We start from the raw sequence: 20,823 nt of genomic DNA on the forward strand, positions 1-20,823 counted from the left end.
TGTCCTACTTAACTTAGGACTAGCTATACGTTTTTGATATCTCTTGGGACTAGTCCTAAGTTAAGACTAGTCCTAACTTTTTGTGAAATCGCCCCATGTCTAACTCAAGTTCTAATAGGAGTGTTGGTCTGATTCACGGTTATGACACTTAAGTCCAAAGCACGACACTTATAACCATAATTGCTTCTGGTAGCCCGGGTGTAATAATGGGAACCTGACAGGGCTGAGACTTAAGTACTATGTTGGATTTACCCCTTAGCGCTAATTTAAAGGGTCTAGGTACGTTTTGATGGACTTAAAACACAATGTCCACAGATTAACACTAAACTTTCACAACTTGAAGATAAAAATACCAGAAAGCTTCCTTGAAAATATTACTTGCTGAGGTGCTGTAGTTTTTGAGAAATGAGTAAAACTATTTTTCATGACACCGTTTTACTCATTTCTCAAAAACTGCAGCACCTCAGCAACTAATATTTTAAGGTACCCTTTCTACTATCATTATCTTCAAACGGTGTAAGTTTAATGTAAATCTGTGGACATTGTGTTTTGTGTAACAAAAAGTACCATAATCCTTTTAAAAGCAGCTTGTGGTTGCATTCTCCCCAGGGTGTTGAGAAAGTTTGAGGAATGTCTAACGATGCCTGATATACAGGGGTTGAAAGCACCTTGATCTAGCTATTTAGTGCTCTGTATACGAACCAAGTATGAACTTATTTGGGCTGCTGGATCTATAGGAACAAAAACTCTTTTAAAAACACAGGGAAGTACAAAAACTAATAAATTGTACACATTAATGCACAAGATTACACCATTTATGTTATTTTGTATTATTGCTTGACCACACAGCTTTTGACGACACCACTAAAGCCACATTTATATATGACTGCTGGTAATTGGTTAATACTGCCATCACATGATACACAACACTGCCACCGATTGGTTGGATTTTGTTTACCATAATCGCCACCGTCTTGTTGCCTTTCTTGTCGTCCTCTTTATCATTTTTCTTCTCGTGCTTATTATCCTGTTGAGATGTTTCCATAACAAAAGTAAAAACCTGATCAACAGAACAATGCACTAAGAACTGGCTGCCTTTTCGAAATACCTGAAATCAAATTGTTGAATGCAGTTGGGGCTATAATGGTCACAAAGTTGCTATTAAGTTGTAGTCTTTGGCTCATTGTTAGGAGTTGTTGTATTAAGCTCAAAACAGTAAAGCCCAGGTAATAATAGACCGATCCATTAAGCTCCGCCTCATTGCGTATTGACCAATCACAACGCAACAAAGGTCCAACACTAAGGTCTGACATGTGTACGCGTATGCTTGGCGCGCGCGGCAGAGTTGTGCAGATAGGCATTGGAGAGCCCCACGTGTTCTTGCTCACATGTGCGTCGTGGGTGGAACCTACTGGATCGGTCTATTCCTGCCAATCCAAAGCGAATTTTGACATCACAGGGATGTTTCAGCTGGGATTGTTTTTCAGCAGTGGACCACATTTCAATTGATGCAAATTAACATGCGCATTTGTGGCGTCAAAATTTGTATCGCATTCGCAGGAAGTATGAACTGGGCTTAAGACAAAAAAGAAGACAACCTTACTACAAAAAAACCCACAAAAACCCCTGAAATTACAACGTTTTGTTTTCTTTAATGTGTTCCTATGCAGCCGCTTCCCAATTTATAGATTAAACTTGTAGTCGATTCCTAGCTATCACACAGTTTGAGGGTAAATGGCTTTAGACTGGCACCACTGACCAAAGATATTGACAAAATAGGGCTCAATATCAAGATCTCTAATCACCAAACCCTGTAAGGGAAGCGCTGACAACAAAATTCTGCTTGCTAACCAAGAGTGACTGCTTTGTGAGCAAGCTTGGTAAACAAATTTGTGCGCTTGTATGACACTCAGCTTGTGCATGTCAAAATTTAAAAGACTTTAACGCGATCCACTTCAAATAAAGCATGTTTTTACATGGGGTAGAATTTGAACCTGGGGTGCGCTCCACTCGCGCAAACGACTCGCAACTGTTCGCGCAAACTTTGTTTGTCTTTTGAACGATTGGTGCCTAATACGCGATGTCAATATGGCGGTGCCCTGAAATGAAGATGGCGCGCACCATACGTAGTTATTTTTTTGTTTTTGCAGTTATAGTCCTCTTTTTGACATCATTACATCAACTAATTAACTTTGTTATTTCAAATCTGCATTATCATCCACCGAAAATACAATGTTATTATGTTTGTAAAAAAAAAATGTACCATATGCTTGTCCGCCATTTTAAAAACCACTCGCCAACACCTCAGAAGTATGTTCGCGTTAAGTTGCCAACGTTCGCCAACAGTGGCGGCACACAACTCGTTCCACTTGAAATTGTTGGCGAACGTGCGCAACTGTTGGCAACGTTTGTGCGAGTGGAACGAACCCCAGGGTCACCGAGGTGAAAGGCAGGAAAAAAACCACTCAGCAAACCCAATCCCCTGATTGCAATTGTTTATGAAAATTTAACCAACTATTAAAGTGAGAAACCAACCTTTTTCTTGGACGATTTATCTCGTTTCTTATCCCCTTTGTCGAGATGGCTTCCACTGCGTACGCTACCGGGCCTGTCTTTAGACTCTGCTCTTCTTGATGGAGGTGGCTGAAAGAAAAGTGATTAGAAAGCTAAACTCGGTCATTCTGTGAGTAGAGATACAACGAGTCTCGAGTTTAAAAGGCACTGGACACCTTCAGTAATTGTCAAAGATAAGTATTCTCACTTGGTGAATCCCAACATGTGCATAAAATTAAAAAAATCTGTGAAAATTCAGATTCAATAGGTCAATCGAAGTTGCAAGAGAATAATGAAAGAAAAAAACGCCCTTGATGCCCAAATTTGTGTGCTTTCAGATTCCCAATTAATGGCTTCAGGCCTGAAGTCTTTTAATGTTTGAGTAAGAAATTACCTCCTTCTCAAAAACTACGTTACTAATTCAGAGGGAATTGTTTTTCACAATATCCATAGCTCTCTCAGTACCAAGTTAGTTTTTATGCTTAGAATTATTTTGAGTGTTTGCTGCCTTTAAAAGTCACTCTTACTGGAGAAGACAAAACAACAATGGTGTGTGACGCCACTCAGCCACGTAACCCAAATGCAGGATTTGTCCACATGTTTTTCCTATAACTCACCGACTTTCCACTACCCCGGTCTGGTGAACCTTTATCCCTGAGTAGTTTACGTCTCTCTACAACTTCCTCGTGAGTTAGAGGAAACCTCGACAGTAACTCGCCAAACTTCATAGCACCTTTGTCCGTTATCCGATTGCTCGCTAGAGAAAGACACAGGAGAATTCTGTTCATGCGGAGACCCTGTGGGGAACAAAAAACATTAAATCTCAATTTGGGTGTCATGGCTGAGCGGTTAAAGGGAAGGTACACGTTTGATAATTGCTCATAACAAATATTATCTTAAAAACTGACTTGGTAAAGAGCATTGGGGAGCTGTTGGTAGTATAAAACATTGTGAGAAATGGCTCCCTCTGAAGTAACGTAGTTTTTGAGAAAGAGGTAATTTCTCACTAAAATAATAAAAGACTTCTTTTATTCCTGTCTGAAAGCACACAAATTCGTCCAACAAGGGTGTTTTTTCTTTCATCATTTTCTCGCAACTCCGATGACCAATTGAGCTCAAATTTTCACAGGCCTGTCATTTTATGCATATGTTGAGATGCACCAAGTGAGATCGACTATGCCCGCCCTGGAAAATAATGGATCCGTCTCAACACACTGTATGTATTCCTATATGTAGGTCGCGCAAGTGTGTGTATGCGTTGTATACGTTCATCGTGTCACGGCGGGAACTACGTGAACTATAGCTGTGACCTTTTTTCGCAGACGACCTTTCACATAGTTTGTGTGGGAAATTTAATTGTTTGTGTTTCATGTCAAACTCGCAACGTAAAATGGCTGAAGCAGGATCTCATCTTGTTGACATAGAGGGAGTACGAGCATGTCTGTTTCTACCTACATGGCACGAGAGATAATAGATGCTGCCGACAGTGAAAGCATAAAGCAGCTTATAAAATACGCCTTAAAAATATTTGCAGACTATCTGAAGCTCATTAACAAGGATTTGCAAGAGGTTGGTGAACTGCCCAATTCTGAGCTCGACGGAATCATCGGTAAATTCTATTGTGGAGCACGACAACAAAATGCTGAACTGTACTGCAAAAAAAGTATGCTGTCGATCCGTTTCGGGCTCCAACATCATTTCATCAATAAAGGTATTACACTTTTATACATTTCTAAATCAAGGCCCAGTTCATGAAATCTTTTAACCAATCAGATTAGAAGAATTTATATTATTTGGTATATAAAAGTAATATTGACTGCTTAATATTCGAGGCACAGTTGAAATTATAGGCCCTCGGTGATCAATGTCAAAACCATGACTATGCCCTCAGCTTCGCTTCGGGCATAGTCATGGTTTTGACATCACCTTGGGCCTATAATTTCAACTGTGCCCCTCATAGCAGTCAATATTTCTAATTATTGTTACCTTAGCAATGGCTTCGGCTCCTACGTCTGTGATCTTATTATGGCTGAGGTTGAGGGAGATTAGATTCTTATTGCAGGTGGTTACGGTAGACAGAGCTGAGCTGATACCTGATGCTCCCCTGTCTGTTATGTCATTGTGACGCAGTGACAAATTTATAATTCTGTGGAGTGCACATACAATTTATAATGACATTTATTAATATTGGATATCAGGCATTGCAATGTGAGGTATCAATATGTGGTACCACCATGTGTGTGTACTTGCCAGGTAGATTTTGTATTTAGAAAACTGTCTTGCTTTATATTCTACTACCACTGAGTAGAATCCTATATGATAATTTATGAATTTGGGCAAGCACAACATAAACATCTTTTAAAGGGAAAGTATACATGTACCTTTGGCTCAATTGTTTTTATCCTATTTGAATGTAGGTGTAATATGTGATTTGTCGCAGAACAAGTCTCCCGAACAATATGAAAAATCTACTCCGCAGTAGTAGAATATATATGGCAAGACAGTTCTCAAAAGAACAAACTCTACCTAGAAAGTAGACACACACATGGTGTTCCTGCAAAACAAATATATCATGTAGATATACACAATAAAACTAGGGAGTATCGTTTTGAGATATTGCCCAAAATTTGAAGCCAATATGTCCACGTAAGAAGCATAATCCGTAATTAATAATAACTAGTTCTGAAAGAGCTTCTAAAATCGGCATCCTCAGTTCTAGAGAGGTAGATCAAACAGCATTCACGGAAGTGTCGTGGCCGAGTGGTTAAGAGCACCGAATTCAAACTCTGGTGTTTCTGATCAGCAGAGTGTGGGTTCGAATCCCCAGCCGTGACACTTGTGTCCTTAAGCAAGACACTTTACCATTGCTTCGTCCTTCGAATGGGACGTAAAGCCGTTGGTCCCATGTGTTGTGTAATGCATGTAAAAGATAACAGTGCACTTATCGAAAAGAGAAGGGGTTCGCCCCGGTGTTCCTGGTTGTGGCTGCTTAATGTGCCGTAGCACCTTGTAAACCCTTATAAGTGCTACATAATTGGGTCTCAGAATCGTGCGATACGGTAGATACGTGCGCTATATAAGACTTATTATTATGATTTCATATCTGAGGAAAGCAGCGACTAATTTTCAACAGGCAATGACAAATGGGTGCGTTCGATTATTTTTTCCTGGGTCGTCTCGGGTCTGCCCCCGGTACTACGTCATTCAACGCGCTCACCCGGGTCAGTCCCAAGTGCCCTGCTTGGGGAGTGGGTCACTTGCAAGACCGTTTGATTAGTTCTTGTCAGGGGCTCATCCCAGGGAAGCTACTCGAACGCAACCATAATATAATACCAAGATAACTTACAGACTGTCTTCTCCCATAATACAGGCCCATGGTTCCTCCGGAATGGGGTTACCTTCTATCACAATATTTCTGTGGGCAAAAAGTACATAAACAAATAAATACAAACAGATTGATATGATGTTGTGGTTTTGTTTCGGCAACAAGAACTGTATTCAAGACTCAACTTATCTATTTAATCTTCTCCCAAGTACATTAAAGGCAGTGGATACTATTGGCAATTACTCAAAATAATTATTAGCATAAAACCTTACTTGGTAACGAGTAATGGGGAGAGGTTGGTAGTATAAAACATTGTGAGGAACGGCTCCCTCTGAAGTAGATTAGTTTTCGAGAAAGAAGTAATTTTCCACAAATTTGATTTTGGGACCTCATGTTTAGAACTTGAGGTCTTGAAATCAAGCATCTGAAAGCACACAACTTCGTGTGACAAGGGTATTTTTTCTTTCATAGTTATTTCGCAACTCTGACGACCAATCAAGCTCAAATTTTCACAGGTTTGTTATTTTATGCATATGTTGAGACACAGCAAGTGAGAAGACTGGTCTTTGACAATTACCAATAGTGTCCACTGGCTCTAAATACAAAGGGTTTTAAAAAAAATTCTTCCCGCTTAATCTCATTCACGAAATAATAAAGGAACACTGTTAAAGGTCAAAAGGGTCCCATCTCAAAGATTTTCTTGGTCCTATTAATTAAAGTAACTAGTGATTTGGAGGCTTTTCTTTATTCACAGCTGAGAATTTTCTCTCATATATTACTTCAACTTGTTCATGTCCTCTACAAATGTTGGAAACTTCTTAGACAAGTACAGGGCCCAATTTTTAAGGCTCTGCTTATTTACCGCCGAATTCTGCGCCTACAATCATGATTCCCCGCTGCCGTGCAAGCATACAATATCTGCGCTAGCCTTGTAATAAGCGTAGAATGCCTAGTCAAGTGGAGTATGCAGACGCAGAAGCCAAAGTTCGCCGCTAACCCGTGAAATACGCTTGCTGTAAGCACAGAATTCCCTGCTTACTGTAAGCGCCGACTCTGTGCTTACAGTAAGCAGAGCCATGAAATTAGGCCCAGATCTCACTGAAGGAAATAGAAGTACTTACTTTAGATTTGGACACTGAGGAAAAATTGCAGCTAAATCTCTTAAGGTCTTGTCTGTAAGTCCGGTATTCCAGAAACTAAACATTGTAAAAGAGGAGAAAAACAACAAAATTAACTGGTATTTAAATATAAATATTTCAAACGTACACAAAGCCCATCAATTATAAAATGCTTTTGGGAGTAATGTGAAAATGTTTGTCGAAACTCTGCCATTGCGAATTCGGTAAAATGGTAAAATGGTACCTATTATAAGCACACGTTTTCAAATGTGAGATGATATTGGAGTCCCATTCCATTATGAGTTTGTAATGTGCACAGTGCTATACTTACTTTATTGTATGGAGCTTTTCTATCGTAGGGAAACAGGTTTTGAAGATTCCAACCATCATATCGTCTATTTTCCATCCTAAGGAAAAGACAAAGCAAAAAATGAACAAACCTTCCTTTATGTTGTCCTTTTTTCAAAGTTTGGATACACTAAATTAACTTTATTATACACAGGGTTTTAAACTTTGCATGGTGGAAATATTTATGGTGGAAGTATTTTTGTTGTTATAACAAGGGGCATTGAGGAATCTGTAAATATTGTTTTTTATGAGAGAGGTTTGCTGTAGCACCAAGTGAATTGAGTGGTGTTGGTTTTGATATAAACCGGTGGTTAATGACTCAACATTTCGATCTGAATGCTCTCCTGAAGATACTCAGAGCACACTGATCGAAACGTTGAGTCGATAATAACCACTGGTTGATTTCAGAACCAACACTACTCAAAGAGATTTACACAGGGTGCTTCTGCAAAAACCTTCGCTGATTACACATTGAACTAGACAAAGGCCTTCACCGAAAAGGGGACTTCGGCTTCAACTACTGCTAAATCGCATGTGTCTGCCTATTTTTGTTTACACTGGCAGACACGCTGATCTAGCTGAAGCTGTAGTCGTCATTTTGAACGGCCTAAACCTGGTTTATTTAATCTTGATAGACCTAACTGAGTCTTTTTTGGGTTCTTATCTTTACCTCTAATATAAACCTCTGTGACAGTCGCTGGTTTATCTTCATTCTCCATCTCAACCTGTATACAAGGTTTGAAGTACGCAAAGCGCTCCTTAGTGACGTACGTCTTTGGTTTGGGTTCTTCCTCGGCGACGTCGACGGCCTCTTCAGGGGGATTGGGGTCCTTTGCCTTGGGGTCCGGCGGAGGAGGGGTACCGGGTCTCTTGGCTCGTATCACTACATTTGGGATCTCGCTTGGTGCCAAGCCCGCTCGTCGACACAGCTCCGTGAAATCTGGATCAAAGTGTCCAGTGCATGTGTAGGGTTCTACGGAGGACAAGGTTGTCATAGTTAACTCTTTGTAATCTAGTCGGAAGCGGCCCCCCACAATCAGAGAAAATTCCACAAAACTTATTACCCAAAAGGTTGGATTTTTGTATAAGACTGGTTTGGCTAGGGTCGGGAGAACATTAAATCTCATCAATTTTAAAGACACTGGACACTATTGGTAATTGTCAACGACCAGCCTTCTCACTTGGTATTTCTCAATATGCATAAAATAACAAACCCATGACAAATTTAAAAGACACATTTTGGACGACATGTTTTTTTTCTTCTTTCATTATTCTCTTGCAACTTCGATGACCAATTTAGTCAACATTTTTCACAGATGTTTCATTTTATGATAAGTTCGAAGATACCAAGTGAGAATACTGGTCGTGACAATTACCAAAGGTATCCAATGCCCTTAAGCTAAACCTTGTAAAATTTGGGGTTGTTACATGTAGGATCATTTATGAACTAAGTGCTTACCCTAAAGGCCGAGTCACACTGCAGTGTTAATGAAAATGATAACGATACAAAGAGAACGCATTCTATTGGTTGAATTGCTCCACCCAGAATACGCACACGCTCATTCAACCAATAGAATGCGGTCTCTTTGCCTCGTTATCGTTTTCATTATTGCTGCAGTGTGACACGGCCTTAAAGCACTGGACACTATTGGTAATTGTCAAAGACTAGCCTTCATAGTTTATACATCTCAACATATGTATAAAATAACAAACCTGATTTTTGGGGTTGAACAAAGAATTGACTAGAGTGGGATTCGAAACAACAACCTCCAGATTAACGTGCCAGTGCGTTAATCTAGAGGTCGTTGGTTCGAATCCCACTCTAGTCAATTCTTTGTTCAACCCCAAAAACATTTCATAATTTGCCCAGTCAGTTTCCCTTGTAGTTTATATTGAAATAACAAACCTGTGAAAATTTGAGCTCAATCAGTCGTCGAAGTTGCAAGATAATAATGAAAGAAAAAACACCCTGGTCACACGAAGTTGTGTGCTTTCAGATGCTTGATTTCGAGACCTCAAATTCTAAATCTGAGGTCTCGAAATCAAATTCGTGGAAAATCACTTCTTTCTCAAAAACTACATTACTTCAGTGGGAGCCGTTTCTCACAATGTTTTATACTATCAACCTCTCCCCATCACTAGTTACCAAGAAATGTTTTATGCTAATAGTTATTTTGAGTGATTACCAATAGTGTCACTGCCTTTAAACCCTTACCTGGTACTTTATTGACATCATCCTCAGAGGCTTCCTGAGATGTAGAGGCGGCTGCCTTCTCCTTCAGTGCCTTCTCGGTGCGTTTACCCATCTTCACTTTCTTTGCAATACTGCAATAATGTGGATTACAAAATACATGGTTAGTTATTTGAATGAAGTACTCTTACTACATGTATTGCCTACACAGGGGTGAGAGTCATTACTAAAAATGAAAAAGTCTGAAACTTGGATACAAATTCAAAGATATGTTGAAATGATGCTATTTCTATCTTTTGGTAACCCCTGGGGTTAAAAATTTCACAGAGCTTTAGAAAACAGTATCCAAAGCACTAGAGAAGCAGGATTTCTTTATTTGTGGGGAAAAATAGTGTCTGATTTTCTTCACCAGGTTGACATAAAAAGTCTGAATTCAGCCAAAAGTCTAAACAATCTCATCCCCGCTACATCAAACTAAAGGAGTTTTTTTTTAATGGTCCAATGTTTTGACCCTAGCCCATCCATAATCTTTCTTGAACTCAAAAGTATTTATAGAACTTTGCCCAAGGTCCTTTTGGTTTTCAAGCAAATCCATTTTCATTTTGTTTCAAGTTTAATGGGAAAAAGAACAAAATCACATAAAATATTATCTGTATAGGGAAATGGGAAGTTTGTTTCCAACTCATGCCAAAATGCCCGTGTGTCACATGAAAAAGAAATTGAACCAAAACTACAATCACAAATTGATAAAATTGTTCCACAAAACACAACCGATGACTATTGGATTTGAAAATATGATATTTAAATAAAATTGCTCAACATGATTTGTTAAATGTGCTGAATATTTTGACTTGCTTCATAAATGCATGCAGTGCATAAAGTTGATAACGGTACAAATTATGTAAAAGTGTGTTAAAGGGAAGGTACACTATTGGTAATTGTCAAAGCCCAGTGTTCTGACTTAATGTATCTCAACCTATGCATAAAATAACAAACCTGTGAAAATTTGCACTCAATTGGTCATCGAAGTTGGGAGAAAATTATGAAAGAAAAAACTACCTTGTTGGACGAATATGTGTACTTTCAGATAGGAATAAGAAGTCTTTTGTTATTTTAATGAGAAATTACATCTTTTTCAAAAACTTTGTTACTTCAGATGGAGTCGTTTCCCACAATGTTTTGTACTATCAACAGCTCTCCAATGCTTACCAAGTCAGTTTTTAAGTTAATATTTGTTTTAAGTAATTACCAAACGTGTACCTTCGTTAAATGTGCTGTTGAATTGCTTCATAAATGCATGCAGTGCATAATGTTGATAAAGGTACAAATTATGTAAAAGTGTGTTAATTGGAAATGTAAGCAAATGTGTTGAATCATAAGTCCTCTACCAAAACAAGAGGAGTGTACTCATAAAACTACATAATGAGCATAGCACCAGCAAAGATGAAAATAATTAACAATGATTGCATGGTATAAAATGAGCTAAATGCAAATGTGCAACATGTATGAATTTTAAAAACCTTGAAAACGAAACTACATGTACATGTAGGAAGGGGTCGAAAGTCGGTGTATTTTCTTGGTAGTCAGCAGGGCTAGTAACCAAACAATTTTTAGTAACCCTGATAAGATCTTGGTAGCTCGAAAAACACATTATGTCTCGCGTCACGGCTCAAACTTTGCATTACACCATCCGCTCAGTTTATTGCTGTGTGTGATATTGACTGTTGCATTATTTTTCCACTAGACCATCGGGCTATCAAACTGGAAAAATGAGTAGCCCGGCTGTAAATCTGGTAGTCCCGGGCTAGCGGGCGAGTGGCAATTAAGACCCCTGGTAGGTAATGTGTATGTGCGGCAAACTGAACTAACACACTCCTGCAACGAATTATACATTGTGAATTGCATCCATGTGAAATCTTCTGGGAAACAATGTAGCCTAAAGTACTGTACTATCGTCAGCATTTTTGCAAACTTGTCATGTTATCTACATCATGTGCGTTTCATACAACTTAGTAAACAAAACAGTAAAATCCTAAACTTAATTTACTTATTAGTCTGTAACGGAATAAGGCATTCTCAATGAATTTAACTACGAAATCCCCGCAAAAGATCATCATGCTAACCAACATCTCGGTACTTCAACCCTCATACATGTAAATACAGAACAGACTTTCCCTATTAATGCTAAATCCATCTAGTTTGATTAATCACTAGATTTCATATCAAGAAATACGAGGAAAGTTATAACATGTAGCCCCCATGTAGCGAAAGCAAAAGTGAAGTGAAATTCAAAGCACTCCATTTCAAATGAGTCATGTTTATAAGGTCACCCTTATTTGTATCTAGTTGGATTGCAGTGCATGCTTCCTCGACCGCTGGTGCCATCTTTGATGTATTAACAAGGGCCAAGTGCACGCATGTACGCGCTGTGTTTGCTCTTTTCCCTTGTTAATACATCAAAGATGGCGGTCGATGTGTGTATTGCAATCCATCTTTACAGATATGATATATTTCCGGTTATTTATCAACACATTCAACTGTTAGGTGGCTCAAAGGCCAAAAGTACCAATATTAACAGTACCACAAGATCAAAGAAGAATGAGCTCTGAACCTTCTAGGTTTCTCTCTGCTCTAGGACTTGGATGTTTTTTTATAGCTTGTGTTCTTCGCACATCTCCAACACAGAGTGAATCAACCACAGGACTAACTTAAATGTCCACTAGGCCTATATTTGGATGTCAAAGTCACACTTCTAGGAGGTAATTATCGAACAAGGGATTCGGGGGGAAACAAATAGCCTGGCAAGATTCAACACCACTGGGAATGTGATTGGATGAAATCTATTTTGGCAGTCAGGTGCCATGTCCTGCCTCGCCTTCCACCTCTGGGATCCCGCTTCGAATCCCACCGGGGGCATTACATGGATTGGGTTTTAGTCCCTACCTGACTATGTGGGTTTTCCCAAGGATTATTTCCCTGGGATTTTCTTCCCACGTCTAAAAAAAACTGAACCTTCTTTCCTCGTCTGATTGGCTACTACTATGTAATACAGTGATTAAGTTCGCTTTTATGAGAGCCTGTGGCTTCACAACCAGGGTCAATGAAAGAAATGAAATCCATTCAGGATGCAGTCAATACGCCAAATAATGCACATCAGGTTTTAAAAAAACTGTTGTTTCAGAAAGCATGCAAGGGTGATTGGTGGAATTTCGATGAGCGAAGATTTCAGAGTCCTGCAAATGGTGAAATGATATGGAAAGTTTGACACCTTGACTATACTCACTTGCTCATTGTTTAGTCTTGGCAAACATGCAAGCAAACACGTGGGACGCGATACATACACAGAAACTGGGATTCTAGGAAGTAACATTGAACCCACCATTCAAAGCATCAATCAAAATCAAACAATAAACAATATTGAAATCCGTGGGCTGCGGGTCTTTCAAACTACTTTTGCAATGAAATCAAACTATAACACAATGCGACTGCCTTCTACTGTACATCTACATACATATAGCTAGCAAACACTTGTAATTTGTATGGATCACTATGGACAAATAATGTAGTCAGCATTGTGGGGCTGTTGGGCTGTTACTTTGTGTTTTAAACCTTTCTTTTAACATATATCCAACTCCAGTCGCCATACACCATGGTGGCTGTGATAAGACCGATGTTAAAAGAAAGCCATAAAAAAATAACCATATATAACAGCCCAACCATGTAGGTTAACGTAGACCATCCACCATTGTCCAAGACCTTGCTTGGTGATTTTTACGGCCGCTAATTTTTATATTACAATAATAATTGAAGTGCCCTGTGAAAAATGGAAATAGCCTTGCCCTCTCTGACAATTAAATTTCAGGCTTGTCACCACTAGGCATTTGAATTTGATGATGTTGAAACTATCGACTACTTCACTCTTCAGCTAAGTTACTTCAATGGTAAAACAATGGAATAATTTTGGAAAGATATGTGCATCCTGGCTGTCACCACCCCATTTTCTGAAAAAAAGAACCTATTTTTGTTTAGTAAGTAGGTTAGAACTAGATTTTGTTTTATTTAGATACCAATTTTTCTATTTTGTAATAAACTATAAACAAAGTTTCTCTACACGGACATTGAATTGATATTGTGACTGCTGTGTCCATCTATCCGGACGTCCATTCTGCGGTCGCACTAAATACCGACAACTCACGACAACAATTTTTAATTGCCTTTTAACAGAACATTTGAACATAATTCAACTGTTAAATATATGCACAAGAGTCATATGCACCCAAATCACTTTCAAACTGTTGAAAAAATTGTATTTTTAATCGTAAAAAAAAGTGTTTTTTAACCTGAATTAAAGCCAGTGGACACTATTGGTAATTGTCAAAGACCAGTCTTCTCACTTAGTGTATCTCAACATATGCATAAAATTAAAAACCTGTGGAAATTTGAGCTTGATGGTCGTCTGAGTTGCCAGATAACTATGAAAGAAAAAAACACCCTTGTCACATGAGGTTGTGTGCTTTCAGATTCTTGATTTCGGGACCTCAAATTCTAAACTTGAGGTCTTGAAATCAAATTCATGGAAAATTACTTCTTTCTCGAAAACTACTCCACTTCAGAGGGAGCCGTTTCTCTCCCCATTACTCGTTACCAAGTAAGGTTTTATGCTAATAATTATTTTGAGTAATTACCAATAGTGTCCACTGCCTTTAAGTAACGAACGGAAACATCTGCCATGTTGTCTTTCGACGTACTTGGATGATTCCATTACACCGCAGGGGTGATACAACAATCCCAACATGCAAGATGATTATTTACCATTTTATGTGCCTCTCATGGAGTTTGAAAAATATTATATTATTACCTCCCCTTTTAACTTCGAATTCAAGAGTGGCGGCTAAGTTACTAACAAGAAAGAATAAAACAGCAGCTAAAATAAAAAGAAAAAAATACAACTCAGCCTTCAGAAATTACCCATGCCCCTGCAGTGTAATAGAATCGTTGGAAGACAACATGGCAAATATTTCCATCCAGTACTAAATTCGGGGTAAAAAACACTTTTTTTACAGTTAAAAATACAATTTTTAAAACAGTTTGATACTTTGAAAATGATTTACATTGTAGATGCATATATGACTCTTATGCACATATTTAACTGTTGACTTATTATGTTCAAATGTTCTGTTAAAGTGTATTTAAAAATTGTTGTCGTGAGTTGTCGTGACGTGAGGGGTCGTGAGTTGTCGGTATTTAGTGCGACCGCCATTCTGAGATTCATATTCAGGTGTCACTGTCGGTCGCACTAGATACCGACAACTCACGACCCCTCACGACAACTCACAACAACAATATTTAAATACACTTTAACAGAACATTTGAACATAATTCAACCGTTAAATATGTGCACAAGAGTCATATGCATCTAAAACACTTTCAAACTGTTGACAAAAATTGTATTTGTAACTGTAAAAAAAGTGTTTTTTTACCCCGAATTTAGTAACGACATTCCGATTCTATTCTTTCGACATTCCGATTCTATTACACCGCAGGGGGCAAGGTAATTTCTGAGGGCTGAGTTTTATTTTTTCGTTTTGGTTTTAGCTGCTGATTTTTTCTTTCTCGTTGGTAACTAAGCCGTCACTCTTGAATTTGAAGTTAAAAGGGGAAACTTAAATATAATAATTGTTTTAAACTCCATGAGATACATAACAAAATGGTAAATAATCATCTTGCATTGTATCACCCCTGCGGTATAATAGAATCGTCCAAGTGCGTCGAAAGACATTATGTCAGATATGAATTTCGGCAGATATAACCGTTCGTTACTAAATTCGGATAAAAAAAACTTTTTATTACATTTGAAAACACAATTTTTTCAACAGTTTGAAAATGATTTGGGTGCATATGACTCTTGTGCATATATGTAACTTGTAAGGGTTGACTTATGTTCAAATGTTCTGTTAAAAAAGTACATTTAAAAATTGTTGTCGTGAGTTGTCGTGACGTGAGGGGTCGTGAGTTGTCGGTATTTAGTGCGACCCGCCATCATAGTCTAGTAGTATACATAGCAGTGTCACACAGTCTTGTAAATTAATATTGTAATGAATGCGAGTTGTACCATGGAGGTACCTCCATGGTTGTATTGAATATATTTTTGTAAACGCCAACGGCAACGGTACGAACGGTCCTAATGACGTTAGTTTTCCATTTGGATTTGATTTGTGAGTTTATTGTTACATACACTAAACAAACACTTAAAATAAGAACAATTTACAATATTATGAACCATAAATCATGTTTAAGTAGCAATGCACACATGGATTTACCTAGTTTTTCATTCAGACTGCCTCTTCGAAGTAAATTTTGGCTTACAAAACACAAACAAACCGCCAGAAATGTTCGTTCCATTCATTTGCACGTACTTTGTGTTTGCCGAACTACACACATTCAACCAGTCAAACTAGAGTACACATACACGACATATTGAAATGTAGTGCCATACTTAATCATGTGTTTTATGACACGTTGTTGATCAGAAAGGTATCAGTATTACTACTTAGTGTCAATTATTACAAAAATAAAGCATTTATTTATAAAACAAAGGACCTTTGTACTTGTTTGTCACCATTTTCTTTCATTGTTTACCAAAATCAATCCGCATTGAGTCCGTGATTCGGTTGGCTAGCAACAGCAGAAATTGCAGCGCCCTCATTTGGTCAAGTATGGTCAATGAACAGAAACTTATAACGAGGTGTGTGTGTCCTCAGATAGTCCGCCGCAAGGATAAAGATCAAGCGACATGCGGTTTTTACATTCTCCCTAATTCAAAGATCAATTGCATTGTATGAAAAGGACCCAAGCAACAACATGATTGCGTAAGCTAACCAGTCTTAATCATGATATCCTTCACACATCAGATCGACTTCATTATCAACTTACTCTGATGAAAGAGTATAATATTTGCTATGGAAGCACATCTGACCAATCTTTACGCTCGGGCAGAAGCCCCCCCCCCCGCCCAAACTAATGTTAAAGTAGTTTCCCTTTCCAAAGGGAAACTTAAGGTGTCCTAACTCTTAAAAATACCGTTTGAAGACAACACTTCCTGGAATCCGTCGGACTCTTTCACCGTAGGCCCCGGCCAAAGAGGGTCGGTGTCACATGCACCGTAACTCACAGCACTGAGTTTGTGTTCAATTAATAATAGTCATAATGTAGGTGAAACATGAACTACACTCCTCAAACGGTATGTCTACGGCCACAGACCCGACATGAGCCTCAACAGCCATAAGCTGGATACACTCGCGCCTATATCCTTTTCTGGTGGCATTGAATGAGGCACTACCGCAGAGAACGGTTCGCCTGAATAGGGTGGAACTGTGGAAAATGCGTCTCCATACCATCCAATCCCTATGGTCTGAACATTCAAGAAGTGGACATAATTGACTAATGTCGTTGCCTTCTCCTTTTCCCCTACCAGAGGACCTCACCAGTCTGCCTCATAATATAATAATAATACTCTTGGGCATTTTAATACGGAGCACGCACAAAACCATTAAACGATTGAAGCTTCTTCACTTCCATTAGTCGCCAATTTCACACAAAAACCTTAATAATACCCCGAGAATCCATTTGAATAACACAAATCAACAATCTCAGTACAATGATCTTATGCCATAATATTTACAGCCACAATCACTCGAAACCTATATCAACCACCACCATCAGCCTATAGTTGTAGTTTGATTAAAACAAATTACTCAAGTGTGGGGAACTGGGTACAACATTATTGCCGAAGTTGTTTACCACTAACACAATATATCTCGTGCAAAACAAATAATATTATGTGAAATTTTGACTCAATTGGTCATCGAAAAGTGCAAAAGAATAATGAAAGAAAAAACTCCTTTTTGTGTGCTTTCAGCAGATGAGTAAAAAGGCCTCGGGCCTGAAGTTGTTCAATATTTCAAGTGAGAAATTACCTCTTTCTTCAGAGAGAGTCGTTTCTCACAATTTTGTATTAAAGGAACACGTTGCCTTGGATCGGTCGAGTTGGTCTATAATAAAATGCATTTGGTTGGAAAGATGTTTTAAAAGTAGAGTACAATGATCCACACAAATTTGCCTCGAAATTGCGTGGTTTTCCTTGTACTTTGCGAACTAACACGGTCGGCATAACAAACGGTTACAAACGCTTTTCAAAGACGTGTTCCTTTAACAGCCCCCAATTTCTCGCTACGAAGTACGTTTTTTAAGCTTGCAATTATTTTAAGTAATAATTACCAATAGTGGCCATTGCCTACGATTGAACCATTGGACCTACTTCCCTTCGCGATCTATGTCCAGAGCTTAGCCTTCACAACAGGCACTGATCCAGATAAACCTTAAACGAATTTTGAGCCTTTTTTGTAGTAAAGGTTGAGCTTAAAAGATTTACGCTATTATCAGCAAAGTAGGCCTATACATTAATAACAACAATACTAATGATGACTATTTTGGCATGTGCTTGCCAGCAGTGGTATGGCGTAACTGGATTTCCATTGCGGATAGGTATTATGTGGATAGCGGGTCAGTGCTTAGTCTAAGGGGCGTTTGTTTGTTTGTTTGTTTTGTTTTGTTTTGTTTTGTTTTGTTTTGTTTTGTTTTGTTTTGTTTTGTTTTGTTTTGTTTTGTTTTGTTTTGTTTTGTTTTGTTTTGTTTTGTTTTGTTTTGTTTTGTTTTGTTTTGTTTTGTTTTGTTTTGTTTTGTTTTGTTTTGTTTTGTTTTGTTTTGTTTTGTTTTGTTTTGTTTTGTTTTGTTTTGTTTTGTTTTGTTTTGTTTTGTTTTGTTTTGTTTTGTTTTGTTTTGTTTTGTTTTGTTTTGTTTTGTTTTGTTTTGTTTTGGGGGCTTGCTATTTCATGTACGAAAACGTTTCTCCTGAAGACGAGCAGAGTAAACTGTTCGAAACGTCGAGACCAAACCGGCTCTTTTTAGAGCCACCACTCTTGCAAAAGAGATTTCACTTATGTTGAACCCGCAAGTTTACTATTCATATTTATATTTATAGTTATTATTGAAAACAGTACGATTGATCATTTTGCTTTGCACATCGTGTGGTGGACGGAGTGAATAAAAAAACACCCTTGTCACACGAATTTGTGTGCTTTCAGATGCTTGATTTCTAGACCTCATACTAATTCTGAGGTCTCGAAACCAAATTCGTGGAAAATTACTTCTTTCTCGAAAACTATACGTTACTTCAGAGGGAGCCGTTTCTCACAATGTTATATCAACAGCTCCCCATTGCTCGTTACCAAGTAAGGTTTTATGCTAATAATTATTTTGAGTAAGTACATGTAGTGTCCACTGCCTTAAAAGGAAAAAGTACAGATTTTGTTTTTGCTAACAAAACAGTTGCTGGCAGTATAAGCACTCTATGTAATCTACCATAATGTACATAAACTTACAGACCTGTAGAAGATCGGCCATCTGGGTTCGAAAACCTAGTCAAACCGATTACACATTTTGAATGAAATCGACTTACAAAAAATGAATAATATACGCTCACTTAGCGATAAACTCCAAACGGGAAATTAGTTTGATTTTTTTCTCCCCTAAAATGACATTCCAGACAGAAATATTTCGAAGGGATGTTTCTGACAGAAATATTTCAGGGGATATTTTCTACTAATCCTATCATCATCTCTTAGACCGTGTAAGTTTGATGTAAATCTGTGATCGAGTTTATTTTCTCTTACCAATTCTGTAATAATGTTCCTTTAACATAACAAAAGTGGAAATAGTCCAGCACAGATATCATTTGGAATTGCATTTTCGTAAACATTTTTACATAAAATATTTTTTGGGTGAAATATTTTTTGTACTTAAGTCAAAAATACATACCTAGCAAATCTTGCGTTCGCGGGCGAGTCGTCCACTCCTTCGGGCATACCGAGACCACTTCTACTAAAAGCAGGTTTCGATTGGATCTGTCACTCACGCAGAATGGCGACCGTGGAAGAGGTAGCCAAACTCTCCCAAAACCTCCTACAACTATAGTCCATGAAATTAACTCATAAACCATCCAGAGAAATGTACACACAGCAGTAGACTTGTATGAGAAATCCAAGAGTTGATATTATAAGGAACAGCAATGTCATCCACTTCTAACGCTCACAGAAATCACTATTATGATTTGTAGCCTTCAAAATAACATGCCTTTCTGCCCTTTAGACAAACCAACTACACGATACTTTGACGTAAACCAATTGATAATCCGATTTGCAGAGGAGGCCACAATGGTCTGGTTGCTTGGGTTTCGGGAGGGGATTGTTCGCTGGCCGTGTCAGAATAAATTGCTCGTGATTGTCTGACTAGTTGTAAACGATTGATCGAACTGTCATTAATTATTGCTTGGTCCAGCGTGTAACTTACTCTATCGACTTTTACAGACCGTTCGATTTAGGCGCATAGAAAGGCTGGCGAGTGGTGTAAATTTGCGATGGTTTTATACATTGTGGTTAGAGCAGGTTTTACACCTTTTAATAATGTACAAGGCCGAAGGCTGTCAAAAAGGCAAACGAAAAACGATGGAGACGTGTTTTTGTTCTTGTTTGTTTCTCCTGAAGACGAGCAGAGTTAACTATTCGAAACGTCGACACAAAACCGGCTTCTTTCAGGGCCAACACTCCCTCAAAAGAGAATTATAGTTGTTTATTACTATTGATAGATTAATCTTATCCGCCACACCTTCAAACATCAGTTGAGAAGTGCCCTCTTATGAAATGAATAAATAAACCCATCAGCATATAAAATGCAATAATAATTGAAAACTAAGTTTGTTATGAGTTGACAAATATGTATAGGAAATTATTGGTGGAAGAAAGGCTGACAATGACTTATGCAGTTCAACTGTGCAGTTCTGATTAAATTTATAGGCTACTGTTTAAAGACACTGGACACTATTGGTAATTGTCTAAGACCAGTCTTCTCACTTGGTGTATCTCTACATAATGCATAAAATAACAAACCTGCGAAAATTTGAGCTCGATTGGTCGTCGGAGTTGCGAGATAACTATGAAAGAAAAAACACCCTTGTCCCACGAAGTTGTGTGCTTTTAGATGCTTGATTTCGAGACCTCAAATTCTAAACTTGAGGTCTCGAAATCAAATTCGTGGAAAATTACTTCTTTCTCGAAAACTACGTCACTTCAGAGGGAGCCTTTTCTCACAATGTTTTATACTATCAACCTCTCCCCATTACTCGTTACCAAGTGAGGTTTTATGCTGATAATTATTTTGAGTAATTACCAATA

At 38.2% G+C, this 20,823-nt stretch overlaps 1 protein-coding gene across 9 annotated transcripts in view; it reads right to left on the reverse strand.

The window, feature by feature from the left end:
- Nucleotides 1-19,716, reverse strand: part of LOC117288002 (leucine-rich repeat-containing protein 71-like) — a 36,970-nt gene extending 17,254 nt beyond the window's left edge. For 5 of the 9 annotated variants that reach the window (XM_033768673.1, XM_033768671.1, XM_033768669.1 and 2 more), the window contains exons 1-10: nt 19,412-19,716; nt 9,560-9,669; nt 8,015-8,317; nt 7,328-7,403; nt 7,000-7,074; nt 5,900-5,968; nt 4,540-4,699; nt 3,171-3,350; nt 2,536-2,643; nt 959-1,027 (exon numbers count right to left, since the gene is read on the reverse strand). In XM_033768673.1, coding sequence (XP_033624564.1) covers nt 959-1,027; nt 2,536-2,643; nt 3,171-3,350; nt 4,540-4,699; nt 5,900-5,968; nt 7,000-7,074; nt 7,328-7,403; nt 8,015-8,317; nt 9,560-9,669; nt 19,412-19,458 — 1,197 coding nt within the window. In that variant the 5' untranslated portion in view covers nt 19,459-19,716. Of the gene's footprint in view, nt 1-958; nt 1,028-2,535; nt 2,644-3,170; nt 3,351-4,539; nt 4,700-5,899; nt 5,969-6,999; nt 7,075-7,327; nt 7,404-8,014; nt 8,318-9,559; nt 9,670-12,818; nt 12,892-15,855; nt 15,938-19,411 lie in introns of those variants that run through there. The other 4 variants (XM_033768676.1, XM_033768677.1, XM_033768674.1 and 1 more) reach the window with 3 other exon arrangements.
- Nucleotides 19,717-20,823: the final 1,107 nt, after the last annotated feature.

Source organism: Asterias rubens, chromosome 3, assembly GCF_902459465.1.
Source record: "Asterias rubens chromosome 3, eAstRub1.3, whole genome shotgun sequence".
In the NCBI taxonomy this organism is placed as follows: Eukaryota; Metazoa; Echinodermata; class Asteroidea; order Forcipulatida; family Asteriidae; genus Asterias; species Asterias rubens.